Source organism: Talpa europaea (genome assembly GCF_964194135.1).
Source record: "Talpa europaea genome assembly, chromosome: 5".
In the NCBI taxonomy this organism is placed as follows: Eukaryota; Metazoa; Chordata; class Mammalia; order Eulipotyphla; family Talpidae; genus Talpa; species Talpa europaea.
Window position 1 is genome coordinate 1810606 of NC_140071.1, and position 26854 is coordinate 1837459.

Below are 26854 nucleotides of genomic sequence, written 5' to 3' on the forward strand. Positions count from 1 at the left end.
CGCACTGGCGCCGCGGCCCGCGAGGGAGGCCGCGCGTCCTCCCGCCCCCGCCCCTCATTGGCGCGCCGGCCGCGGCGCCCCCGCCCCCGCCCGCCCCCGCCCGCGCCCCGCCCGCCCCCCGCCCGCGCCCCGCCCCGCCCGCACCCCCGCTCCCGCCCCCGCCCCGCCGCCCCCGCCCGCCGCCCCCGCCCCCGCCCGCCGCCGCCGCAGCCCGCACGAGCGGCGCGCGCGTGACGGAGGCCGGCGCCCCCGCGCCCCGCCGCCCCCGCCCATGGCCGCGCCCCGCCGCCCGCGCGCCACGCCGCGGCCCCCGCGCCCGGCCCGCGCCGCCCGCGCCGCCTGAGCCGCCCCGCCCCCCCCCCCGCCGCGCCGCGGAGCGCGCGTCCGTCCGTCGCCGCCTGCGCGTCCGTGCGCCGCGCCGGGCCGGGCCGGGCGGGCCGGGCGGGGCGGCGGCCGCGGCGCGTGGATGGATCCGCGCGTGGCCTGGATCCAGCCCGAGCAGAAGGGCCCGGCCAACGCGCTGTGGATGCAGATCTGGGAGACCTCGCAGGGCGTGGGCCGCGGCGGCGCGGGCTTCGCGTCCCTGCTCTGCCTCAACTCGCCGGCGCTGGGCCCCGCGGCGGGCGCGGCCGGGCGCGGGGGCGCGGGCGGGGGCGCGGGCGGCGGCCGCGGGGGCCCCCCCCCCGCGCCCCCGCCGCCCGCGCCCGCGCCGGGCCCCGCCGCGCCGCCCCCCGCGGCCGAGGGCGCGCGCCGCCCGCACCCGGCGCCGTCGCCGTCCTCGTCGTCGCCGTCGTCGTCCAACGCCGAGTCGGGCGCCGAGAGCCCCGGCGGCGGCTCGTCCTCGTCGTCCGGCGGCGCCGCGCAGGCCCGGGCGGGCGGCCGCCCCGGCGGCCCCGCCGACGGCGCCCCGGCCCGCGCGCCCGCCGCGTCCCCGCCGCCGCCGCGCTTCCACCCGGGCCGCCGGCGGCGCGAGAACAAGGCGAGCACCTACGGCCTCAACTACCTGCTGTCCGGCAGCCGCGGCGCCGCGCCCGGCGCGGGGGGCGGCCCCGGGCCCCGCGCGCCCTGGCCGGGCACGCCGTGGAAGAGCCGCGCCTACAGCCCGGGCATCCAGGGGTGAGTGCGGCGGGCGGGCGCGGGGCGCGGGCGGGGGCGCTGCCGGCTGTGCGGCTCGGCCGGGGGCCCGCGGCCCGCCCGCCTCCCCGCCTGGCGCGGGCCCTGGACCGGCCCCTCTCTCCGAAGCGGCCCCCTCCCCAGGGGGCCCGGGGGTTGCCGCGGAGGCAGCTTAACCCGCGGCGAATTTGGAAGTGACTTTCGGGGCGCAGGAGGGGTCTAGTGGGGTGCTGGAGTGGACACAAAGGAGGCGCCCGGGCGCGCAGCAGCCGGCGGGCCCCAAAGACCCCGGAGAGCCCCCGGAGAGCCCTCGGCGAGCGCTCGGTCTTGGAAGGTGTCACCTTTGTTCTAGGTGTTTCCGTGGACCTGCCCTGCCGGGCGCTAGAAGTTCAGTTTCCCTTGAGTTCTCTTGCAGAAGACGGGACAGAAATCGGGGCCACAGATCAGCGCCTGGGGGGTGTGGTTGGGCAGCCCAGGTGGGGCGCAGGGGGATGCCCTTCCCCGGCCCTTGGCCTGCTGCGTCGGGTCAGCTGGAAACAAAGTGCGCCCACGTGGGTCTGTCTTCACCTCGGGACCAGGACCGAGAACATCCACCCGCCCTGCGGGGTGTCCTGTTGAGTGAAAGGGCATCAAGGCTTCTGGGGGACTCTTGCAAACACGAGTGCCCTATCCATCCCGCCCCTGCAGGGTACCGGGGTTCTTTCTTAAAAGTCCTCTTGATTTGTGTTTGAACTCTGCTGGGAAACACGCCTCGACACAACTCTGAGGCGTGTGGGACCCGCGCTAGTGAGTGTGTGCTGCGCAGCTGGGCTCGCCTGGCCTGGTTGCAGTGTCGCTCCCTTCCATGCCCTGAAGCCTGACGGCCCCCCCGACGTGAGAGAGGCCTGTGCGCTTCTTCTCCCGCCCACCTCTTGCAGGGCTTGCAGAGAGGAGGCAGGTGGAGCAGTGTCTCAGGGAGCCTGCGGGCTCCTAGTCCGCCGCCTGACTTGAAGGGCCTCGGCTCAGGAAGGGGGTGGAGGTGCGTCCTTGCTTCTGCAGCATCGCTCAGCCCAGGGGCTGGGGTCCCGCCTGCTTTGCCGGGGCACATCACCAGCTCGCGGAGTGGTCTCCTCCCTGGGGGCACCTAGTAAGCCTCGGACAAACGGACCAGGCCACCAGCACGCTAGGTGCTTTGTAGGAATCTGGGGCCGGGATGCCCACGAGGCTCCCGGTCTCATCATCTCGTCTTCTACCAGCTGCGAGAGAGCAGGCCCGCACCTCATCGCGCCTCCTCTCTTCACCTGCGGGCGTCAGTCTGCTGCCAAGATTGCCCAGGGAGTGGTGGTCTTCACACGCTCCTGCCCTTACTCGGCCAGGCCCAGCACTGGCCACGGGGTGGTCTCTGCCAGTGATATAGTCAGGTCCCGTCCCCCGGGCCCCCGTGAGGGCACCCGCTCTTCCCAGTGCCTGAAGTTCTGGGTGCTGCTGCTCTGGGCCCTGCCTCCAGGCCTGCTCCCCCTCTGCCAGGGCGCCCCCTCCAGCTCCTGCCTGCTGCAAGGACTCAGCTCAGAGGCTGTGTGGTTCCGGCTGAGCACCGCATCCCGGCCTGCGTTTGCCCCCACCGAGGCGCCCCTGCTGTCATGCTCAGGTGGTGCCCCCTCTGCCTCCGGCTGGCCGCCTTTCCTGGCTGCCGCTGTGGCCTCCCCCAGGATGCTGGGTTCTCTACTTTGCGTTTCTCCTGCGAGGAGCGCCTGCCCACACGGCCCGGCCTGTGTGGACTCTGCTGCAGGCCCTGCCAGCACTGCCCTTTGAGTGGGACTGCTGGAGGCAGCCACGGGGGTAGCTTGCTTGTGGCCAGAGGAGGTGCCCCAGGAAGCTCTTGCCTGGGACCCACCATCCCTGGGAACGACCTATTGGCATCCAGAACTAGCATCGTGCCGTGGCCGCCGGTGTGCCGGGCTGCGAAAGGCCACCGGAGTCTTGGGAGAGGGAGCCGTGGTGGCCGTGGGGCCCCTGCACCGGGCAGCGGGAAAGGGGTTGGTTGACAAGAAGCTGCTGAGACGGACTGAGTGGTCCCAGCGAAGCCGTTTCTGGAAAGGTGCAGCTGCTGTCCGGAGAGGGGAGGAGCTGGGCCTTGGGTGGGCAGCACCAGCCAGCAATGCTCTGCCTGCCGGCCGGGGCAGCGTGCCCGCCTGTCCCCTCTGGCCGGGCGACTTCTGCCCTCGGCTGCTTGACCTCGGGGGCTTGCCGGTCTGCTTTCACCTGAGCGGGATGGGGAGAAAGCTGGTGAAAGAGGATGCGGTGAGTTTCAACATCTTTGCTCCCCAAGGTGGTTCCCCCTGGGGGGGATGCTCTTGAGAGAAGAATAGGCGGTGTTCGTAGGACAGGCTCGCGAGCCCGTGGGCCCCCTGGGCCGGACCCTGCGGGGCGCCTGTCCTTCCCTCTCAGGGTGGCCGAGTTGCAGGGGTGCCTGGCTTCCCCTCCACCACCCAGCCCAAGTTGGCGTTCTGCCGTGGGGCCCCTCAGCAGTCCTGGTAGGGACCACTTGGGGGGGGCACACAGGCCTCGGCCGTCATCCCTCCAGCTGCCCCTCGCGCTCCGACCCCTCCCTGTGGGCGCGTGGGATGGGGGGTTGTACCCCTATCCCTGAGGTGATGGTGTCATGTGGGCCCGTTTTTCTGTGCCTGAGGCCCCAGAGGTGCGAGACTGCGGGAGAGCAAGCTGGGCGCTGCAGACGCTTGCCCAGCGCGGGCCTCTGCGGGCCTCTCCAAGTCCTCACTCTCTGGTAGTGGCAGCGGCTGCTGCCCAGGCTCCCATGGTGGGAGGAACAGTGGCGGCCAGCGCACCCCTGCGAGGAAGTGGGCGGTCCTGCCCAGGACGGCCGGGCACTGGCCAGGGTGGGCCACGTGGGAGTGTGAAGCGGGCTGTGCGCGCGTTGTGGGAAGAGGGACGCCCCGCTCGCTTTTGTGGAAATGATCTCCTGGGTGCCCGTCGCGTGGACGTCAGCGCGGGCGCTGGGGCCGTGTGCGCTGGCAGCCGCCCCGGGGTCCCGGCTTCCTCCAGGCCGTGCGCGGCCGCTCCGTGCCTGTGGGGCTTTTATGTGAGTGTCTGAAAGTAAAAAGTGTCATAATTTTAAAATTATATTTTGGGATAAAGCCTCTTGATTGCCTTTTTGTCAGTAATTTTTTTTTTTTAAGGATTGTTTTTATTTATGCAAACAAGTACTGGGATACGGGCCAGAGGTGCAGGGGTGAGAGGACCCTCCAGAGACAGAGCGGGGAGCAGAACAGGCAGATTGACTGAAATCCACTGCTGAGGGGAGCAGCGGGGAGACAGGAGAGGTCTGCCGCGCCCTGTGGGTTGCTCCCTGGCTGAGGATCGAACTTGTGCTGCAGCGGCTGCGGACAGCTTCGTAGTGCTGAGCCTTTAATCCCTGCATCACCAGGGAGGCCCCCTTTTTGTCACTACTTAATGTGAAATGTTGTCCCCTGTTTTAAATGGCTTCACAGCAGCGGCCGTAAGGGGAGGAAGAGCACTTGGCCTTGGAGTGAGGAGCCTGTGTCTGGGTTCTGTCTCCACGCCCCAGGGGCTAGGTGTTAGTTGTGGGGTAAAAGAGGGATCCCACAGTCCCCAGACAGGAGTCCCGTGTGTTCAAGGCCAGAAACGGGGCCCTGCTGTGGAGGCCCGCAGACCCGCCGTGTCATGCTGACGGATTCCCGGAGAGCGCGTGCCTTGGGGCCACCTGGGGGTTGCCCCAGCCAGTGTGGCTGCAGCGAGGCCCTTTGGAAGCCTCTGGTCAGCCTGCTGAGTGGGTGAGTGTGGCCCCTGGATGAAATGCCTGGGGTGCTGGCCGTGCGGGTGGGGCCTGTCCCCCGTGGGTCTGCGGGGGGGCCTCTTAGCTCCTCAGGGCCCTGACTTCTGGGCTGGTGGCCCCTCGTGGGTCATGCGGGCTGTGGCCCCTGCAGCCTCTCTGACTGCACGGCCACCTCGCCCTCTGCACCTAGGGCTGCGGCTGGTCAGGCGCCCCAGGGCTGCCCTCGGGGCTTGGTCCCTGCTCTCTCTTGGCCACGGCTGGGTCTGGGGCTGGCATGGGGGGGTTACTGCCTCGCTGGGCGGGCTCTCCTGCGTGGAGCGCTGTTCTCTTCTGACTGGGTGCTTCCTGGCGGGATGACTCTTGGGAAGTTCCAGTCCTACCCTCTGGCTTGGCTGTCACCACTGATCTCAGGGCCCGGGCTGCCTTTCTGGGCCTTTCTTTCACAGGCTGTTCTTTGCGTGGCAGCCGTGCAGCAATGGTGAGAGTGTTAGGGTGGCCAGGAGCCCGGGGGAGGCCGCAGCGTGACTGGCTGGCGAGAGGGTCCATTCTCCTGGGGCGGGGTTGGTTGGCATGTGCAAGCTGCGTCTGGAAGCCCGTCTGAGCACACAGCGGGTCTGTGCCGAGAACCCTTTAACCCTCCTCCTGAGCTGGGGTGACGGGAGTGGGGACACCTCCCGAGAGCAGTGTCCTTCCAGGGGCTGACCCCTGCTCTCCCGGGTCCCTCCGGGATGGAGGAGCTGCTTTCCCAGCTCTGAGGACGCCCGGTCGCCACCGTGTGCGCGTGATGCCGAACGGGGGACTGTGTGCCAGGCCGGTTTGCTAGCTTGGCCGAGCAGGTGGCGAGACTGCCTGGCTGGAGTAGAGCGGAGAGTGAAGGTGACTCGTCTTTGAAGACTTCGAGATCTGATCGCCAGCTCGGGTTGCCTGCACGCAGAGTGAAGTCCAGTCTGCCGCGACCTGCCCGCCTCTCTTCTCGCAGTTGAGCCGCCTTCACGCCGTGCGGCGCCCGACCCGGAGGCCCTGTCCTGGGCGGGAAGGCGCTTGCTAGGGAGTTAAAAGTTAGAAAATTAGGGTCGTTTATCTTCAGTCTTTTCCCCTGATTGGCCGCTGGGGAGTGTCCTGCGAGCCGGCTCCGGGTGTCCTGGCCCCCAGCCTGTGTGGCGCGCTGGCGGGCGGAGGGAGAGGGCCTGCACCAGCTTAGGCCTCGGTGCCGGTCTCCCACGGCGGGGTGCCCTGGGGGGAACGGGAGGCTTTGCGCTCAGCAGGTGCCTCTTTATCGCGGGCTGTGCCCTGTGAGGCCCAGAGCTGCCGCCCTGCCCCCGCGGGCTGTCCTGGGCAAGGCCTGAGTCAGCATTCTGCGTGACGCGTGTGGACGTGTGGGTTTTCATAGCTTGTATCTCAGGTAATAGTTGCATTTCTGGAATCCTGTGGCTCCCACGGTGCAGGAGTTACGTGAAATACGGGCCTGTGAGTCTTCGCTCATTTTTTTTTTTTTTTTTGCTTTGAACCTTTTGTCATTTGGCTTCCAGCACCGGGGGTGTGTGTGTGACCTTGAGCTTGCTTTTCTGGTGAGAGTAGATGCTTGGTGCTCACCCTCTAGTACGGGGCTCCGAACACCCTGGAACTTTCCTGAGAGACGAAAGCAGCTGCTGCATGGAGCAGGTGATTTTGTACCTAGGCATGGGGGAGAGGAGGAGCTGGCGCTGGAAGCCAGTTGCCAGCGTCCGTTGATGTCGCCACTTGTGCCATGTAATGAAGCGCCACGGAACCCCAGAAGGACGGGGTTCAGTGCTCCCGGCGGGGGTGGGGGGGCAGAGGGGACGTGGGGAGGAGGAGCCTGGGAGGTGTGGACCCCTGCCCTCTCCTCGGGCCTGGCCCCTTGTGCCTCCTCCACTGAGTGTCCTTTCACCGCGCTCCAGGACCCGGGGAGGAACCTGGGCCTGAGTTTTGTGAGCGAACTGAGTCTGAGCAGGGGCGCGGGAACTTCGGGTTTACTGCGTCGGCAGGAGGCAGGGGCGACCCCCAGACTCGGGCTGGGCCGGCCTTGTGGGCTGGAGCCCTGTGGCTGTGGTTGCTGCTCTGGCTCTGCACACTGGGGCTGGGCTGGGCGTTGAGCTGAGCCCAGCTGCGGCCGCCATTGCGTGTTGGTGGACCCGCCTCCCCCCGGGATGGTGATCAGGACTCGGATAGCCTCTGGGTTTGGCTGGCAGCCTCTGGGTTCTAACTTCTGAGCCTCAGTTTCCCCACGTGTGCAGGGGTGCTGGGGAGAGGCCAGGACACCCCTTCCAAGCCCGTTAACTCAGGAGAGCGGGCCGAGTCCGGAGTCACGTGAGGGTTACAAAGCCGCTCTCGGCTTCCCTGCTCTTCTCTAAGGAAATTGAAACCAAAAGTCTGCTGGTTCTTGTTGCCAAGTGGGCAGAAAAGGCTCTCGTCTGGTTTTTGGAAAGAGACAACTTTTCCTCTAGGCCAAAACTTTGCTTTGGCGAAACTGCTGCAGACTGAAGCCGGATGGGGCGGGTCTGGCCGGGCCTGCCGCCCCGAGTGGGCCTGCTCGTCTGTGTTCCGAGGCGCAGGCGTGCCTGCCTCCCCTCGCCGCAGGTGGCCTGGGCCGTCCAGCGTCTGTCGGGTGCGGGCCCTGCTCTGCGAGGCCCTTCCTAGGGCTCAGGCCTCTGTTTCCTGTGCGCTCGGCCAGGGTAGATGGTGATGCTTCGCGGCTGCTAGCACGTTCTGTGGAGAAAGTCTCGGGGAACTCTGGCCCCAGTGGAGCCCGGCCCTGTGCCAGTGGGGAGCTCCCTGCCCCGCGGGCCTGGAGCACGGGTGGTACCAGCACCTGTGGGGAGCAGCCTGCCTCGCAAGCAGCCTCATGTTTGGGCCCTGCCTAGCAGTGACCTCAGGCTGGGCCCCGGGGTCAGTGACGGCTCCTCTGTGGTCCACACTCGGACGGGAGCAGGAGCTGTCGCTTGGCACGTTGCCTCCAGGGTGCACTGGAAAGCGTGTTTCTGGGTCTCAGGAGGACGTCCTTTTCAAAGCGCTGCTGTGTCACCTCCCTGGAGCGTGAGCTGACGTCCCGGCTCACTGGACGTGGCCCTCTCCCCGGGACAGCCTCGGCCCCGCCCTCTGCGCCCTCCAGGGCTCGGCCAGCACCGCCGGAGTGCCTCCCCGTGCTCAGAGCAGGCCCGCAGAGTGGGAGACGTTCCTGCTGTTGTGTAGACAGAAGGCTGAAGCCCAGACGGGCTAGCGTGACCCGCAGAGGCGCTGCCCTTGGAAATGCCCATTCTGGGCTGGCGAGGGGCTGTGAGCGCCAGTGGGGCGGCACGTGAGGGACGGCGCTTGGCTGCCCCTGCCTCTGCAGACCTGGCTGCGGCCAGTCCCTGGGGTCCTGGCTTCTCCGCTTCCCTACAAAGAGGCGGCAGAGTGCTTGGAAGGGCCCGTCACGGAGGGGCTGGTGGTGGGTGTGTGAGGAGGAGCCCGGTGAGAACCTGGCCCAGTGACTGCCTTGCACTCAAGTTTTGCTGCCCAGCCCGCACAGACCAGCCTGGCGGGAAGCCGGGGTGTAGGGAGTGGGACTCTTCCACCTGGATCATTCTAGAAGTGGTGGTCTGTGGAGAATGGGTCTCTGGTGAGTTGTTGACTTGCTGTTTTTATCTGAAGACAGTGGACGCACCGAGCAGGACCAGTGAGACCTTGCCGAGGGCCTCCTGGTGCCAGGCACTGACCACCTCCAGAGAGACAGGGTGAGCAGGGAGGAGGTGAGCATCGTGTGCCCAGGGGGCAGCTAGGGAATGAGAGAACTGGGGCTGAGTGAGCCTAGCCTGCCCCACAGGAAGCCCCTGCCCTTGCCTGCTGTCCCCCGCCCCCAGGGAGGGCTGTGCTGGGTGAAGAGCGAGAGGCAGGAGCGGGGCAAGGTGCCCGGGACACACGGGTGTGGCCATCTCTAGGTGTAAGCAAAGCCTGTTGTTTAAAAGTTGGAGGCCAGCTGTGAGGTGGCCAAAGGCCAGGGGAGGACACTGAGAGTGACGTCCTTCGGCGTCGAGCTGGGGGGAGGCTGGGGCCGCGTGGATTTGGGTAAACAGGTAAAGGAACCTTGGCGCTCTCGGTGGGCTTGGCAGGCCTTTGATGCTGAAGCAGCGGCCCGGTGCACCGGAGCCCCCAGCCCCGCGATCTCGAGCGCCTGGCCTGGCTGCCGTCTCCTGGGATGCTCTCCTTTGGGAGGCCTTCTCGGCCGCGAGCCCCGTGAGCGCCCCTGGGCCCAGTGTTCCGTGTGCCCGTGCTCCCAGGTGCTTTTTGCATCAACACGGCGTCTCGCGTGGGCAGTGAAACCTGGGAGGGAAGCCAGGCTGCTCATGGCCGCCATAGAGGCTGCGGCGGCAGGTGAGAAAGAGCCTGAGCAACTCCGTTTTCCTGGCACTTGTGAACCCCAAGAAGCCTCTCGGTGTGGCTGGGGGACCCCATGGAGAGGCCGGAGGTCTGTTGGGGTGCACGGCTCTATCGACGATGGGCTCCCAGGGGTGGCACGGAGGCCCTGCGGGCATGACGGGTGGACACGGGAGGGTGCCGAGGCTGCGTTCAGAGTCAGGGGCCTGGGAGAGTCCTCCCAGGTCAGGCTTGGGTGAGCCGTGGTTTGGGGAGGGTCTCGCGGGGGCTCTTGGGGTCAGGCCACAGGCCGTGTGATTGGCGGGGAGGGCGCCCTGCCTGGTGCTGCTGTCTCCCTGCCCGACCAGGGGCCCTTCCGCGCCCTCGTGGGGCGGGGAGCCTCGTCCTGACTGCCTGGAGGGTGGGCCCCTGCGGCCCACCACCCTGCTCCCCACCGGGGCCCAGCAGTGAGCTGCTCGGCAGAGGGAGGGTCAAAGGGAATCGGTGCGTTGGGGGAGAGAAGCGCCCCTGGCTGGCCAGGGAAGGTGCCGCCCAGCCCGCGCCGGCCTGGCACCCTGGAGGACGACGCCGTGGCCGCCTCCCCCACCTGCAGGGCCCCGGGGCCTGTCTCTGGCGTTGCTTCTGAGCCCCTGCAGGTGTTCAGGGTGCCGTGTCTGGAGCCAGGCGTGGCCCTGCTCCGCCGCCTGCTTCCTCGTAAGGCGGAGAAGCCCAGCGGTGGGAGGCGTGTCAGCCAGCGGCCTCCTTCCGCTTCAAGCTGCAGTTTTCAGGAGTCTGTGCTGGTGTGAAGTGAGAATTTAAGTTACCCACGACACCGCCAGAAGCGCAGGTCGGTCAGCACCGCCGGCGTGGTCAGCGCTGCCCGTGCGCGGTGGACGCTGCCGGGGCAGTTCAGGCCTCTTCAGGTCAGCGCGCCGCATTGTTAATGGTGCTTGAAAGAGAAAGTGACGTTCCGCTGCAGGTAGAAACGCTAGTTCTGAGAGAGGGCTGAGCTGCAGGACGTACCAACAAAACCCCCTTCAGTGGGTAAGCTAAAAAAACCGTAGAAGTTTTAATGAAAACTGTATTGGTTGGTTTGGAGCTGTGGAGCGGGGAGAGCAGAGCCCCAGCTGTGGGTGGAATGTGCTCCCCACTCACGTCGAAGTCACCCAGTGTGAATGGGCCCAGGGTGGTTGAGGTCAAACGTGGCCCTCAGGCTGGCCTCGTCCTGGGGTCAGCACCCCCTGAGAAGGGGCCAGACCGCGCCTCACTGGCCCCCACCCTCAGTCCTTTGTCTCATTCACCAAATTCTCGTGACGCCGCCATCCGCCCTGCGTGGAGCCTGGAGTGCGCTCCATGGGGCCAGGTGCCTGTGGCTGGCACTAGACCCCTGGGCCTGGCCAGCGCCGGTCGCCCCGGCCCCCCTGGCTGCTCCCTGCTGTGTCTGCTCGCCTTGTGTGCTGCGTGGCCCTGGGCGCCCGTCCCTGCAGTCCACGGGGGCCACCCTTAAGCCGAAAGACAGGTCTCCCGCCTGTGTCTCGGGTGCCATGGACACTAGGACTGGCTGCTGCCCCTGGGGCAGTGGCCCGTCTGCTGACGCTGCTGCCTGGAGCCTCGTCCTGGACACACCTGCCTGCCTCCCTCCCTATGGCCGCTTCTCTCCAGGGTGGCTCAGGACGCGCCAGGCAGGTGGGCTGCTTGCTTTGCTCCAGCAGGTGGCCCCGCAGCGTGGGCGGTGGGTGACAGGCATGTGCATCGCCCCTGGGACGGGACTGCAGCACCACCAACCGCTTGTCACCCGGCTGGTGAGATGCTGGGGTTGGCTTCATCCTGGTCTGGGCGAAGAGTCAACCCGCCAGGCCCCCCTCCCCCATCCAGAAACCCCATCAGTGATCAGTGGGTGTTTTCTGCTGCAGTGGTGCGTTCAGAAAAGGATGCACTGAATCAAGGACTTCTGCCAGGGCTTAATTATAAGTTTCTGGGGTCCGAGCTCTTTCTGTTCTGAGGCGAGAAGGTGGCTGTGGTTCTCATTTCTGCGTGGCCCCAGGGCCTTTGCTTGTGCTTGAGTTTGGTGTGCCCGAGCAGAAGAGAGTCATTTCTCCCGCTCTCCTGGTGAGGGTCCCGGCGCCTGGGTCATGCCTCTGCCCCAGGAGTCAGTGTGCCTGACCCAGCAGGGTCGGGGGGAGGGACAGCTCGTGCTGCTCCTGTTCCCTGCTGGGGCGGCGCTGCACATGGGGTGTCGCGAGCAGGGCGCCTTCTCTGGGCTGTTTGTGACGCCATTTGGTCTTGGCCTCCTGTGCCCTGCCCCCTGCCCTGCCCTCCCAGGACCTGGCTTAGCTGCTGCCCCGGCAGGCAGACGGGGGCGCTCTATGTGGACTCTGGTCTCCAGTTTGCAGCTTCAGTTAGTTTCCTTCCACTTCTGAGCATCGATTAAGAACTTCACCTGTCAAGGCCTGATACAGGTTTCTCTAATTAATTGGCGCAACTGCTAGCTGCTCGGAGATGCAGTTAAGAACAAACAGTTCACGGTGGGCTCGTCAGCGGGCCCAGGAAAGGGTGCTGTGAAGAGGATCACCCGCCGCCGGAGCGAGGGCCCGCCTTCCCGCCCTGCTGCTCGCCAGCACCCGGCCTTCCCGGGGACGGGAGAGGAAGCGTCCGCTGGTGCCCACCTGTCCCTGCCGGCGGCGACGCTCCGGGAGCAGCTCAGAGGGGCCCGCTGCGCGCTCGGAGAGCAGGCCGGGGTGGGCGGGTGGGGGCGAGGGGCTCTGGTGGCTGAGACGTGGCCGGCGTTGAGGCTCTGGAAGGTTCCAAGAGAAGTTGGAGGGGAGGAGGAGAGAACGCCCAACGGCTGGAGACCAGGTCTAGTCCTGGGAAAGCGGTTTCTCGGCCCGGCGCCCACGGTGGTCGGGTGGGCGGACGGCCGAGCGCGGGCAGCTTCTCCGGCCGGAGCGGGGCGGGCGCCTCTGTCCCTGGCTCTTCCCGTAAAGCCGTGACTGGCGTGTGGCCCTGTGCAGGGCTCCCCAGGGGGAGCTGTGCGCCTTACAACCCCGGGGAGCCCCGCACCCCCTGTGCGCCCCCAGACCCGAGTCCTTCACCACGTGGTGCGCCCCTCATGTGTTTCCTCTTCCTCCCGTGGCCCCGGTTCAAAGCTTGTGCGGGCAGCTGCTCCTTGCCTGTTCTCGGGCCAGGGCAGGGACGCACCCTGGGGGGCAGCTTAGCGGTTCCGGGGCGGCTGCGGCCACTTGCCCCGCCCGCGTCAGCTCCCAGCCCCACGGCCCTCGCGGGATGGGGCCGCCCCATCCACCGGCTCAGCCGCTAGACGTGGACGCGCGGGTCCTCCTGGCGTGAGCCCTTGCTGGGGCTGTGGACCAGCTCATGACGTTGGGTTTATGAGGAATGGACGGCGGCCACATGCAGACGAGGAGGCAGGAACTGTGACCTCTGGGGCCGCAGACGAGGAAGACGAGGGAAGTTGCTCATTTTCGTCTGAGGAGAAACGCAGGCTCTTCCTCGGGCCAGCGTGTGAGGATGGAGCTGCCGCCTCTGCCGGCCGCTGGGGGCCGCCCGGGCCTGCGCTGGGCAGCACCCAGCTGTGAGTTTCTGAAAGCGATGGAAACTTGCCGCGGTGTTGGGGGTGGGTGAGAAAACCCAGAGCTGTTTCATTCAGCGCTGTTTACATTTTTGAAAGGATCCGTGGCCGCTGAAGTGGTTTCTTCCAACCAAGTTAATGAAGTCGCCTGGTGCAGGGGGAAAATGGTTCTCGGAATGTAAAATTTTTTTTAAAGATTTATTTATGCATCCAAGAATTGGGGTGCAGGCCAGAGGTGCAGGGGTGGTAGTGAGAGGATTCACCAGAGACAGAGCAGGGAGCAGAACAGGCAGACCGACGAAGTACCCTGCTGAGGGGAGCAGCGGGGAGACGGGAGAGGTCTGCTGCGCCCTGTGGGTAGCTTCCTGGCAGGGAATCGAACACCTGGGATCGAATTCGTGCTGCAGAGGCTGCTGACAGCTTCATAGCACAGTGCTTAACCCCTTGTGCCACCAGGGAGACCCCGGAATGTTAATTTTTGATGTCACTGGGAACGCAGGTCGTAAGGGACAGGGTCATAAGTGACGCATCTCTGGAAACCCGCCTTGGTTCCCGCCTGTGTGTTGATGGGGTGCTTGGGTGAGGGCGCCCTGCTGAGGTGCCGGTGTGGGGGCCTCTCCTGAGGAGGTGCCATCACTGGGTGGACACCCCAAGCCTAGGGCCTCCGCAGAACTGGCTGGCTGGGCCCGCAGCGTCTGTAGACAGGCCCTGCCCGCCCGCAGCCACGAGGGCTCCGGAGTGGGGCAGGAGCGGCTTTTGCTGCTGTTCAGCTGCAGCTGGCAAGGGCCCCATGGTGCAGACCTCCGGGGCTGTCACGAGTGCTCAGATGTGCGAGTGTGTGTGTGGGGTGGTGCTGGGGGCCAGCTGTGGGGCCTTGGGCCCAGGCCTGGCCTCTTGTGCATGGTACCGGACTGTGGCTTTGCTGTCGTGCCCATGGCACGCTGGCTCTGACTGCAGGCTGGGCGCCGGCCGCTGACCTGCCGTGTCTGGGCCTGGAGGAAGCTGTTGGTCCCACCTCAAACCTCAGAAGTTGTTCAGTGAAAGAAGTTTTACCCCCTTAGCTCTTGGAGTTTGAGAACTTTTCCGGAGAAACCACTCCATTTCACTGCCGCGTGACTTGCTGTCTTTCTGCACCTCTTAAAACTGTCTGGGCTGCTTGCAGTGAGGAGGAGCTTCCCCTTTTCAGTGGTGACGCAGGCTAGACGTGGCGTCAGGCCAGCGGGGCCTGGGGCTGCAGGCAGCAGGGCGAGGACGTCGTTCTGCGTGGGGCCCCGTGCTGTCAGCAGGAGCTGGAGGCTGCAGCCTGGATCCTGACCCCCCCGGAGCACGGCCTCCTGCACACGGCGGGCGCCTTGCCGCAGGTGGTGTGGGGCAGAGGGGCAGGGCGCATGGCCTCCGTGTGGGCTGGTGCTGGGGTGGCCCACGCTGGGCTCTCGTCCCTCGCTGCTGCTGAGTCTGTGACTCCGTCCTGGGCCGGAGCACCCCCTGTGATGACCTGGGCCTCCTGGCTCTGCACGTGTTGCTTCCAGGCCTCCCATGTCCCCTGCGCGGGGTCCAGGGGCTGCCGCGGCCCTGGGCCCTGCCGCATCGGCTGGAGCGCCTGGTTATCTTTTTTGGATGCGTTCTCTGTTTCTTAGTGTGAAGTCTCCAAAGTGATTCTCCTGGAAAAGCCTTTAAAGGCCTCTTGAGAATTTGGCGATTTGACGTGTTGTCCCAGAAGGACAGAACTGCGCGGCGCCGGGTGCTGGCTATGTCGGTCAACCCCTTCAGCCCCTGTGTCTCCCTGCGCCGCAGGCGAGGAAGGCAGCGGGCGGCCTTTGGGCGCGCAGCACTCACGTCCGAGGCACGCGGCTTGGCGTCTTGGGGTGACGCTCCCTCTGTGCTTTCTCTGGCCCCAGGCTCCACGAGGAGATTATCGACTTCTACAACTTCATGTCCCCGCGCCCCGAGGAGGCGGCCATGCGCAGGGAGGTGGTGGCACGCATCGAGACTGTGGTCAAGGACCTGTGGCCCACGGCTGAGGTGGGTGTGCCCTGGGAGCGGTCACGGCCACTGCCTCTGGGTGGTCGGCTGGGGTCCTGGGGTTCCTCTGCACTGCGCCCCCAACGCCCTGCTCAGCACCCGCGGGATCCTGGGCCTGAGGGGAGGCTCTTGGATCCATGGGATTATTTTTCCTGCTTCAAAGTCACCTTGAGGTGAGGGTTTTACGCCGCCCCACCCCCTGGGAGAGGCCAAGCCGCTTCTCCAGCCATTCACGGCCAGGAGAGCCCTGCGAGGTGCCCTGCTCTTCCCAGAGCCACGCAGCCCCAAGCGCAGCGCTGTTGGCGTGACCTTCAGTGTTGGGGCCAGGCCCCCGCCCCGGCGTGGCTGCTGGCCCCGCACTCCAGAGGGGGAACGCCATGAGCAGTGTGGGCGAGGCCCATAGTCATCCCTCCTGGGTCTGGGGTCTTCCCTGGGGCAGGTCTTCACCTGGAGGAGTCAGAGGGTGTGGTTGGGTGGACTGGGTGGGCTGTCCTGCGGGGGTGGCGGGAGGGAGCCTCCTTGGAGAGTGGGAGGCCGGTGCCCGGATGTCACGTTTCAGATGCTGCTTTTCTAGGTGCAGATCTTTGGCAGCTTCAGCACAGGCCTCTACCTTCCTACCAGGTGAGTGCAGGCTGGTGCGGGGGTGGGGGTACCTGTAGTGAGTGGGTTCCTAGGTGGAGTCTAAGGTGCGAGGGAGGAGCTGCAGGAGACGACTGGGGGTGCAGGCAGGTGGCAGGAAGCAGGTTTTAGTTGGTGTGGTGGTCACGTCCTTTGCATGTGCCTGTCGGGTGTGTTTGTTGATGCCAGGATGCAGAGAGGACGGTCAGGCGGGGGCGTGGAAGTGTGCTACTCTTCTGGGTGTGTCTTTTTTTAAAAAGAGAATTTAGTCGAAGAACAGGGGTGTAGGCTAGAGGTGCAGGGGTGAGAGGATTCACCAGAGACAGAGGGGGGAGCAGAACAGGCGGATCCACTGAAACACACTGCTGAGGGGAGCAGCGGGGAGACAGGAGGGGTCTGCTGCGCCCTGTGGGTAGCTCCCTGGCTGGAGATTGGACTCAGGCCGTAGCGCTGACAGCCCGAGACTCAACCCCTAGGCCACCAGCGAGGCCCATGCTGTGCTTTTTAAAGTCATGTTTTGTTTTATTAAAGATTCAAGCAAAACTATTTAAAAACCAGTAAGGATTTTTATTTTGTAAAAGAGGTCACACAAGTTTTTGTTCTAAGGTCACTTTCCAGTGTTGCGTTTTTAATGGCTCAACATGCAAAGCAATTTTCAGTGTCTTGCTTTGTTAAAAGTTGATTTTCTGTTAACCCTCTGTTAGCCTTTGGGGACTGCAGAGGCTGTACTCCCTGCATCTGGGGTGGCTTTGGCAGGGCGGGTGGGGATTGGGCAGTTTGGAGCTGAGCTGGATCTGGGGGCAGCAGGTGTGCCTGCAGGACAGATGTGAGCACGGACAACCCTGCCCCTGGTGGCCTGGGCCCACTGGTAGCTCCTCTGCCTCCCTCGGAGTCCCAACAGTCACACGCAGGCAGTTTCCTCCCTGGGAGGGCTGAGCTCACGGGTGACGTAGGCCCTTTGGCAGAGACACACGCCTCACCTTCTCCCCCTTCTCGCCAGCGACATCGACTTAGTGGTCTTTGGAAAGTGGGAGCGCCCTCCCCTGCAGCTGCTGGAGCAGGCCCTGCGGAAGCACAATGTGGCCGAGCCATGCTCCATCAAAGTCCTGGACAAAGCGACCGTGAGTGTGGGGCCGGCCGCCACGAGTGCACACGCTGATATGGGCGCACGCAGGCTCACGCAGGCACGCACCACACCTGCGGGCGCACAGTGACCTCAGTCTTGCTGCCGGCGGTTAGCACCGGCAGTTTTGGAGCCGCCTCGTCTCTGGTGTAAACCTGCTTGTGCTGTTGATTCCATTTTTGTCTTTAAAATCGGGGTCACCCGCTGAGGATATGTCTAAGCACAGCCCATGCAGGTCGTCAGTGTGTTCCTGGCCCTGAGACGCCACACGTGCCTCCCACGCACCACTGTGTCCCTGTGGGATGAGGAGGTGCTCCCTGGGGGCAACACTGCCCCTGCCCCCCACCTGCCAGGCACTGCCGCAGCCCAAGGCAGCATTTGCCAAGTTCCACTTGAGAAAGAAAGTTCCTTTCAGTGTTCAGAAAACGCACGTCCATGGAAAGTCCTCTTGTTTCAGGTGGAGCTGGGGGCACGCCCACTCTGGCTTTGCCCAGATCTGTGTGGCAGGCTCTGAGCCCAGGGACTGCGAGGGGCTGGCTGGCCACGTGACCTCAGTAGTGTCTCCTTCCCATCGACAGCTCCACCTTGTAGGAAAACAGTCCGACCCTCTTAGCTCACACAAGAGCGGCAGAAGTTCAGGGGCCTTTTCTTGCTTACACAGTGAGGTCCCCCCCCCCCTCCCTGAGGCTCCTCCTGGCCTCTCCCTGCAGTCACTGTTCCTTCCCACTCTGCCAGGGAGGCCCAGGAGGTAATTGGGCCTCCAGGTGCAGCAGCCAGCCCTCCCTGAGCTGGGGTGGTGCCAGGCGCTCTGCTGCGGGTGTCCGCCCTGGAGCCACCTGGAGCCACATCAGGCGTCTGGCAAAGCGGCTCTGGCCTGGACTCTGCCAGGTGCTTCGGACCTTGCGCCCCACCCAGCGGCTTGGGTGACAGGGGCGTCGCTCCTGTTCTTCAGAGGCCGAAGGAAGTGAAAGCTTGTCCCCAGGAGAGCCCGCCTCGGGTGCAGGAGGGTTTGGCGGCGGGCGGGATGGCAGCCTGGGTGTTTTATGAGGCCAGTTTTGAGCACTGTTTGGTGGTAGTTCTTTCTAAGAATATTTTCATAGTAACTTTCAGTACCCGATTTTCTGTGAAAAGATTTTTTAGTTACGTTAGAGTGGAAACCCAAGCTAGAATTGTTTGTCGAAATCACATCGGCACAAACTGCAATTTCAAAATAGCTCTGGATGTTCTCAGAAATCCTGGGGCGCATCCGTGTCCAGCGAGCCGGCCCTTCTCCACCCGTAGACCCTGGGCTCTCGGGCTTCAGGTCTTCTCGGGACAGGTGGCGGGGGCTCCAGACCAGGGAGGGCGGCCTGCAGCGTCCCCTTCCGCCGCCCCTTCAAAGCCAGGTCCTGCTCCTGCAGCAGGGAGCCCTGCTCACAGCTTGGGGGGCGTTTTGCTGCCTGATGGTGGAGGGTGACGCGTACCAAGGCCCGTTTTTTAACATTCGATCGCGGCAGGTGCCCATCATCAAGCTCACAGACCAGGAGACGGAGGTGAAGGTGGACATCAGCTTCAACATGGAGACGGGCGTGCGGGCGGCGGAGCTCATCAAGAGCTACATGAAGGTGCGGGGCTGCGAGCGCGGGCAGCCGGCTGGGCCGGCCGGTGTGCTTCCTCCTGGGCGCGGGCGAGGGTGGCCCTGCCGCTGCGGCTGTGCGGGTCAGGGACTTAGCCGCGGTATTATGTCTGGGGAAACTTGGAGAGGATTCTGCAGATTTGCTTTCCTTTCACACGGCTGAGCGTCATTTAGGTAGCTTGTCAGCGTCCTCACTGTCGCAGACAACGGGTTTGCAGCCACTGTGGCTGACCCGCAGGCTCCGGGGCCCACGGGAGCCAGGTCTCACTCGCTTGGCGGTGCCGGGGCGGGCTGCTAGGTGACCGCTCGGGTGTGCTCGCTCTGCTCCTGGGCCTTAGTGGAGGCTGCCCCTCGGGGCTAGCAGGGCCTCGCTCCTCACTTCCGCTCCCTCTGCAGCATCAGCTGAACCTGAAGACCAGAGGGCAACCCCCCCCCCCATCTTCTGCCCTTCCCGGGGCCTTCACTGCTCCCCTCCTGGCCCCCACCCCCGGCCCCTTGAGTGCTGGACCTTCCTGCTTCCCCGCTGCTCGCACACCCGGCTCCTCTGCACGGCTGCTGTGCCCTGGGCTCCTCTCGCCCCTGCTCAGTTGCTCCTGGGGAGCCCCCACATGATTCATTCTCCACCACGTGGTGTGTGAGGGCGAATGGCTGGAGCCTGTCTCGGGGCTGGGTTGAGCCCGTGCTGTGACGTGCGCGGGGAGGAGGGTTTCACGGCCCTGTCCTCATCAGTCTGTTTCTCTTCCGGCGGTGGCAGAAATACTCCTTGCTGCCGTACTTGATTTTAGTGCTGAAGCAGTTCCTCCTGCAGCGGGACCTGAACGAAGTTTTCACAGGCGGGATCAGCTCCTACAGCCTGATTTTAATGGCCATCAGCTTTCTGCAGGTGAGCGCTGGTCTCGTGCGCCTCCGGGCGGGGCCCTGCTTCCTGCCCTGTGGCCTGTGCTGGTCAGGGCGCTGTCCCAGCCCTGTGCCGGCCCTCGTGCTCCTTTGCTCTGGTTTACCTGTCAGCAGCTCACCTGCCCTGGTCCGTCCGACCTGGGAAACTCTTCACACTGAGAAAACGTGGAAACGTTTATTTCAGGAAAACAAAATTGGGTGCCGTGCATGGTAAAGATAGTGAAAAGGAGGGACCTTCCCTGATGAGGTGGCATCAGTATTTTGTTTCACGCACACGTCCCCCTGGTGCTGAGCCGTGGAGAAGGCGCACAGTAGACAGCCCCTGGCAGACAGCCCGTCAGTGCCACCCGCCTGGCCGGCAAGAGGCCGGGCTCCTGCGGTGCCTCCCGGGCGGTGATCTGGACTAGGCCAGGGCTCAGGACAGTCAGGGGAGGCTCCGGCTCGCCTGTCCTCAGATGCTGCGGCCTTTGGGACCCAGCACCCAAGCAGGCCTCAGGGGAGCTCCGGCTGCAGACGTTCTGGCCATCGTGCCCTGTCATGCAACACGGTCATTTTCTGCCCAGTCCTGTGGGACGGCCGGGCTGCCTCCCCTGCTGGCTCGAGCGCTAGCATTTCCACACCCCTCTGTCGGAGGAGCAGCCTGACTGCTGGCGGTGGCGGTGGGCAGCGTGGGGCTGCCTGGCCGAGTCTCTCCAATCAGGGAGATGCGGGGAGGCAGTGGCTTAGGCTCAGGTGTGGCGCTGAGGGAGGTGATGCTGCATGACGAGCAGGGAGGTTTGCTGTCGTGTCACGACGCTGTGTACCCCGTCACACCTTGGCTTTACAACGTCCTGCTGCGCTTCTGTCCAGCCTCATACTGCCCCCTGCTGGTTGTGGTTGGGAAGCACGGACTTATGTTTGCACCTGAATTGTATCCACCTCCTGGATGTCTCTGAGTTGTACAGAATGTGGCCCATTTATCAGTGTCATCCCACAGATTTGGAAATTTGCCGTTGATCAGGTGTCTGCCTGTAGGAAGTTGTATAAATTAAAATTTCAGAGAGTTGAAATAGATTCAGAATCCAGGTCAGAAGATTTCCTTTCTGGTGGCCAGGCTCGCGGGTGTGCACGCCCGTGGGTGTTGCCTTGAGGAGCCGGGGGTGGGTGCGCTTGGAAACTGGCTCCAGCCCGACGCCTGTGGGTGCCTTGCTCTTACAGCTGCACCCAAGAATCGATGCCCGGAGAGCAGATGAAAACCTTGGAATGCTGCTTGTAGAATTTTTTGAACTCTATGGAAGAAATTTTAATTACTTAAAGACTGGTATTAGAATAAAAGAAGGAGGTGCCTATATCGCCAAAGAGGAGATCATGAAGGCCATGACCAGCGGGTACCGGCCGTCCATGCTGTGCATCGAGGACCCCCTGCTGCCGGGTAAGGGCCCACCCCACAGGGGCTGCCAGCTCAGAGCCCCTGGTGCTCGCAGAGAACTAGGTCCAGCCGCCACTCTGTCCACGGGTGTAGTCAACCAGGAAACGCAGAGTGAGAATTTCAAAAAATTCATCTTTTTCTGATTCAAGCCATTTGTATCTGAGAAGTCAGCCTGCAAGGTAGAAAGCAAGGTGGTCCCGGCCCCCCACGCCCCCGGACTTGGAGCCTGCAGAGTTTTCCGCGTGGACAGTAACAGCGTCACTGAGTCTTCCTGACGAAGTGACGTCACACGTCGGAAACGGGTTTGCAGCTTGTGTTTGTGCTGAGCCGCCCACGCAGACGCCTTTCCTGCGTGGGGTTGGCTCCGTCTCGGAGTGGCCGTGGGGGGCAGGTCTGCAGTGCGCCCCGCCTTTCCTGAGGGTGCGCAGAGCATGTGCCTTCCGTGCAGTCTCAAGTCTGAGAAAACCACACAGGACCAGTTTTCACATAACTACTGTCCTTCAGTGGTCGGCGAGAGCAGACACGCCACTTGTCAGGCCCACTGGCCTTTGCGAGCCACTGTCAGTGACACATTCCAAACGTTGTTGATACGGGCAGGGACACGCTGGCGACAGGCGGGTGTGAGGCCTGCTCAGGTCACTGGCCTGCTGGGCGCGGTCTGGTCACAGCTGCCATTTGGCTCCATTGTGGTTTGTGCCACCCAGGAGCTGCCTGGGCCTCCCGGGCTGTCACTTGCCCCGCGAGTCTCAGAGTTCCTGGGCCGAGGCCCTGCACTTGCTGCAATCAGCTTGGGCCCTGTGGGTAGGCTCTGGGGGCTTCGGGGTCTGGTCAGAGTCGCGTGTGTGAGCGCAGAAGCCCTGGGGCTGCAGTCTGACCGTTGTCTCCTCTCAGGAAACGACGTTGGCCGCAGCTCCTATGGGGCCATGCAGGTGAAGCAGGTTTTCGACTACGCCTACATCGTCCTCAGCCATGCCGTGTCGCCTCTGGCCAGGTCCTACCCGAACAGAGACTCTGAAAGGTAACAGCAGCGGTCACGTCCTGGGCCGCCCTCGCCTCTGGGCCCGCGCGGCTCCGGGCGTCTGTGGTTTCCTGGCGCGAATGGCTGTGCTGTGCTTGCACTGAGCACGCCGGGGGCATACCTTCCAGGCTCGGGCGGCCACGTCTCACTCGCATGGCCGGGCGCTGGAAGGGTCTCCTTTGTGGCATTGACATCCTCTTCAGTGTCTTGGTTTGGGGGTTTTGGAATGTGGGAGCTTGGTGCTTTTCTTCCGGGGCTCTCCATCCGCGACGCCTCAGCTCTCGGGCACGTCTGCGCTCCTGCTCAGCTGCGCCCCTCCGTCAGGAGCACTGATTTCTGAGTGGGGTCTAGGGGGGGGCGTGAACAGAAGAGGAACATGACAGTCACCTCAAAAGTGATGGGTGCTCTGAGCTCTGCAAGTGGTAGTGGGACTGAAACTAGGCGACTCCCGGGGTGCCCAGAGACCCCAGACTTTTGAGGGAAAAACCCATTATGGCCTTTCCAGGCTTGGCCGTCCTCACGCACGATGGCAGGGCAAGCAGACTGGATGTGAAAGGTCAAAGGGCATGGAGAAGAAAGGATTTCAAGCGACAGCTATGAAAATTACCCATCCTCTCGGGGGCAGGCACCCCGCTAAACGCTAGGCCCAAAGCACGGCGACTGAGGCCAAGCGCCGAGGGGCAGGGGGCGCTAGAACAGCCTCAGCAGGTCCCAGCACTGGACAGGAGGCACCAGGTGCAGGAAGCCAGGCAGCGGCTGCCGGGGCCCGGGAGCAGCCCAGCGCGCCTCTCTCCCACATGCCCTTCTTTCTCCCCTGTTCCAGCCCCTGCACCCCTACGCTTAGCTCTTTCCTCCTCACCAGCTGCCCCCACTCGGGGACTAGGGCCTCCTGCGAGTGACGGGGTTACAGTCCCAGGCGGTGGCACGTGATGGTGGGGGGAGGAGGGTGCCTCCTCCCGGCGCTCCAGCTGCGCCCCTCTGGGTGCGTCTGTAACAGAACTTCCCGTGGGGTCTGTCCACTCGGTGTTGGCAGCAGAGCTCGGGCCCCACCTTGGGGTGTCAGTCTCACGCCTGCAGCGGGAGGCAGGAGTGTTGCCCTGTGATCGCGGGGGCGGGGCTGCCCGCGGGGCTCCTGCAGCTCTGTCTCAGCCCGAGGACTGCACAGGCGGACCCGCTTTGCTGTGCTGTGACCCCGATGTGCTTTAGGGGTCGCACATCACAAGTCATAGATCTACGTAGTATTGTCGTCCTACCACCTTGTGCTCAGCAGAGCGAGCTGCGGGAGGCCGTCGCGTGGGCCATGGGGACTCGGGGGGGCAAGCGCGGCACACCGCCTCGGGCCAGGCTGACCCGCCCCATCCCCCTGCAGCACGCTGGGGAGAATCATCAAGGTCACGCAGGAGGTGATTGACTACCGGCGCTGGATCAAGGAGAAGTGGGGTGGCAAGACCCCCCCGGGCCCCGACCTCGGTGAGGAGTCCGCTTTCTGACACCCGGGTGCGGGGTTGCAGCCCCGTGGGCAGCTTGTTCCCATGGAGACGACGTGCTGGGGGGGGGGGTTAGGCGTGTCATGGCAAAGGACGGGGCGGAGGTGCTGTCGGAGGAGGTGGGGCGCGGGCGCACAGGGGAGCGTGAGCTTGAGTGGCTGCCTCACAGGTGGGAGAAGAGATGAGTGACATTAACTTAAAAAATTCTAGCCAAGCTCTTCTAGTCAGCCTGTTGCCCCAAATACTAACACAGCACCTGGCGCACGGCCGCGGTGGTGGGTGAGTGTCTGCAGCTGTGTCATTCTGTCTGGAAGGCCGGTGTGTCACGCTGGCAGCAGCGGGGCTGCGGCTGGCCGCTGGAAGGACTGGCTCTGTATTTAGAGCGCGGCAGCCTCAAGTCTGGACACGATTTACGTGCCGACCTCTTCCAGAGAGCCCTTAGGGGCTGGCGCCGGGTCTGTCTCGCTGGCAGCGCCCTAAGGCTCGGCATCTCCGCCGGCCAGGACGGCCCCTCCCGCTGCTCCGTGTGCCTGGGGAGCCTGACTCGTGGGCTCTGCCGTCCTCCACAGACCACAGGGTCAAGACGAGAGAACGAATCAGCCCCTGCGAGGGGGACCAGACCCAGCGCGGAGACCCCAGCTCGCCCTCCAGCCAGCGCCTGGTGCCGTCTCTGCCCAGCCCCCAGCTGCTCTCGTCCGGCTCGTCCGCGTCCTCTGTGTCCTCTCTCTCTGGCAGTGACATCGTGAGTGGGGCTGCCTGTCCCTGTGCCGCCTGAGTGTGGGCCCCCGGGGGTGGACACTCCCTCCCACCAACAGGGACACCACCGTGTTGGTGCCGCTCTGCCTCCGGCACTGGTGCCGGCAGGGCCCGGTCGGCAGCCTCGTGGCCCTGGGCGGTGGTGGCGGTCTCGGGAAGGTCCGGTGGGCCTCCTTGTGGAGGCGTTCAGAGCCTTCCTTTGAGTTCACCTAAGTCCAGCTGTGTTGCCCGTGTCCCCGAGAGCATCCCCTTCAGGAGAGGAGGTCTGAGGACCAGGTGGCCTGGGGCTTCCTGTCTCGGCCGCTCCCGGAGGGCCCCCTCGCTGCCACCCGGGAGTGCACCTTGTGCCCAGCCCCCTGCGTGTCTCCTCAGGACTCAGACACGCCACCCTGCAGCGCGCCCAGCGTCTACCAGTTCAGTCTCCAAGCCCCGGCCCCCCTGCTCGCCAGCCTGCCGGCCGCCCTACCCATGCCCAGCGGCAAACCTCAGGCCGCCACGTCCAGAACGCTGGTCATGACAACCAACACGCAGGTAGGCGAGGCCGGGAGAGCCGAGTCTCTGTGACGGCGGCCTCTGCCGCTGCTCTGTCTCGCGGGAAGTTCCTGTTTTCGAAGGTTGGCAAGTGCATCTCCTGTGGTTCGTGAAGGACAGGCTGTCACCCAGCCCCCAGGGCCCTGTGCTCCCCGGAGCCGGGACTCCTGCTCCTGAGTGCCGGCTGACTTGTGGGGCTGAGGCGTCCACTTGGGCCGCTGGGCTGCTCTGTGGCCTCTGAGCGTGTGCCTCTTTGCTGCTTTTTAATTTTGACAGAATTAGAGGTGAAAAGAATTTCGAGAACACTGGCTTTTGTGTCTTTGCCAGTTAGATACGTTCAGGGCTAAAACCCGTTACGTTTGGTAGCCTTTAAAATAAGGTAAAGCCACTCCACGGCAGGGTCATCACAGAGGTTGGTGCCTGGACATGGTGACCACTCCGCTGTGACCTATGTTGCCTGGGGTTGTCTTCCTGGGACCCTGGGCCTGGGGGAGCTGAGTGACACTTGGAGGCCCCTCCACCGACGCCCAGTCCTTGGCTCCCGTGGGCGCTGGGCTCGGTCTCCGGGGCTGCCGCGGCTGTGCTGCCTGGCACGGAGGCTGAAGCGTTTACGACGAGGCTAGAGCCCGCTTTGCCTCTGGAGTTCAGATGCTGTTCCAGTGACCTCCGCCCTGGAAACCAGGCTGGGTCTCCCTGGGGCCGGGAGGCGCCGCGCTGAGGAAGTGGGGGCCTGGCACGGGGGCGGGAAGCTGGCAGAGTCCCTGGATCGCGTCCTGTGATCCAGGCCCTGGGCCGTGAGGCCTCCACCGAGGAGAAGCCCTGACCAGGGACCCCCCCACCTTGCTCGGTCAGAGTTAGGGAGGGCTGCCGCCTCCCCCGCGGCCCCCACAGGGCCCTGGCAGCACCGACCCACACCAGGGATCTTTGGGACAAAAGCGAGCACTTTTGGGCCGCCCGGGGAGGAGGCTTCCCGCAGCCCCTGGGCGCCACCCGGCCACTCTCCAGTACATGTTGGGGATGGGGCTGTGCCCAGGCTCCTTCCAGGGTCTGAGGAGGGGGATGCCCTCCTGGGGGTGCTGCCCGGTCTCCTGTGAACGTTGGCTCCCCAGGAGGGCAGCGCCGGCTTCTTCACGGGGCGGTCGCAGTTTCTGAATAGCAAGCATCTTGCCGACGATGCCAGGTCCCGGCCAGCACAGGTGCCCCGAGCCTGCCTGCGTGGGGGGCTCGGACCAGGCGACCGGGGTCTCCTCGTCGTCGGTGCTAATGCAGCCTCTGGTCCTGTTGCTCCTAGACCAGGTTCACTCTTGCTGCACCGGCCCTCGGGGTGGCCCCCGTCCCTGGCAGGCAAGTGAGCGTGGAGGGGCCGCCAGCGCTGAAGGCCATCCACCACCTGTCTGCCCCCGCCGTCGCGCCCGCTTCCCCCAACCCGCTCTCCAGCCCTCACCTGTATCACAAGGTAGGTTTCCACGGTCGCCCCACCTGTGCCCCAGGTGCCCCGGCCCCGCCCCCATCCGAGTGCGCTCCTGCAGGCGGGTGCTCGGGTTTTCTCCGCCCAAGAGAATTCAGATTTATTTAACGGGAATTTGTCTTCTGATCGCTCAGCTTCTTGTTTGCTCTTCTGACAGACCAGACTCTGAAAATGTTAAGAAAATATTTTAAAATAGAATGTAGTTTAATTCCCCGAGTCTCCCCAGGCAGAGCTTGTTAGCCTAGAAGTGAAGCTTGAGACAGGCAAGGTTTGCCGTGAGGAGACGGTCTTTACCTGTTAAATTAATTCACGGGCTAAAGTGCAGCTTTCAAGAGTTGAGCAGGAGGCCCTGTTCTCAGGGGCAGCCTGGCCCGTCGGCGGCGCTCGGGAGGGCGGGACTGTGCGGAGGGGAGCCTTGCTCTGGGCTGGGCCTCTGCTGTGCGACCCCGGCGAGGGCGTCCTGGCCCACTCTGCACGCGGGCCCTCCCCGCCGGGGCTGTGCTTCTGGAGTGTCGGAGTTTAAGGTGGGGAAGAGGTTGAGGGGGACCCCTTCTGCACGCACACAGCCGCTTAGAAGTGAGGTCCTCAGCCCACCTGGCCGTGAAGGTGTGTGGCAGGTAGAGGTCCTATTCTCACCTCGAGGGGGTCGCTGAAACAAGGGGTCTCTGTCTTCATCGGCTGTGCAGTTCCGGCCCTGACGCGCGTGGCCTGCAGGGTCAGCCTGTGCCAGTCGCGTCCACGGTCGCCCCCCTCTCTCCAGTCCAGGGAGGCTGCCTGCGGGGGTCTCGGGGTCTCTTCTGGCACTGGTGGGCCTGGGCAGCAGGGCCGGGGCCGGCTCCTGCCGCCTCCAACTTGGCCCGCCCTGTCTCAGCAGCACAGCGGCATGAAGCTGTCCGTGAAAGGTGCCCACAGCCACGGCCAGGGTGGCGGCTACGGCTCGGTGGGCAGCGGCGGAGTGCGGCCACCCGTGGGCAACCGCGGCCACCACCAGTACAGCCGCACCGGCTGGAGGAGGAAGAAACACACGCACACGCGGGACAGCCTGCCCGTCAGCCTCAGCAGATGA

General features: G+C 64.7%; 1 protein-coding gene across 2 annotated transcripts; it reads left to right on the plus strand.

Annotated features, from left to right (window-relative positions):
* Positions 1-466: 466 nt before the first annotated feature.
* On the plus strand, positions 467-26854 carry TENT4A (terminal nucleotidyltransferase 4A; the record flags this gene model as incomplete). Of its 2 annotated transcripts, none has more annotated exons than XM_084234141.1 (13): positions 467-1116; positions 14744-14867; positions 15442-15488; positions 16486-16606; positions 18105-18212; positions 18978-19106; positions 20318-20531; positions 21420-21546; positions 22916-23016; positions 23603-23775; positions 24162-24320; positions 25612-25776; positions 26660-26854. In XM_084234141.1, 13 exons carry the CDS (start codon positions 467-469, stop codon positions 26852-26854), a joined length of 2313 nt encoding a protein of 770 aa, XP_084090267.1. The 2 variants fall into 2 exon arrangements, with proteins under 2 accessions (XP_084090267.1, XP_084090268.1); XM_084234142.1 differs by having other exon boundaries at positions 26663-26854.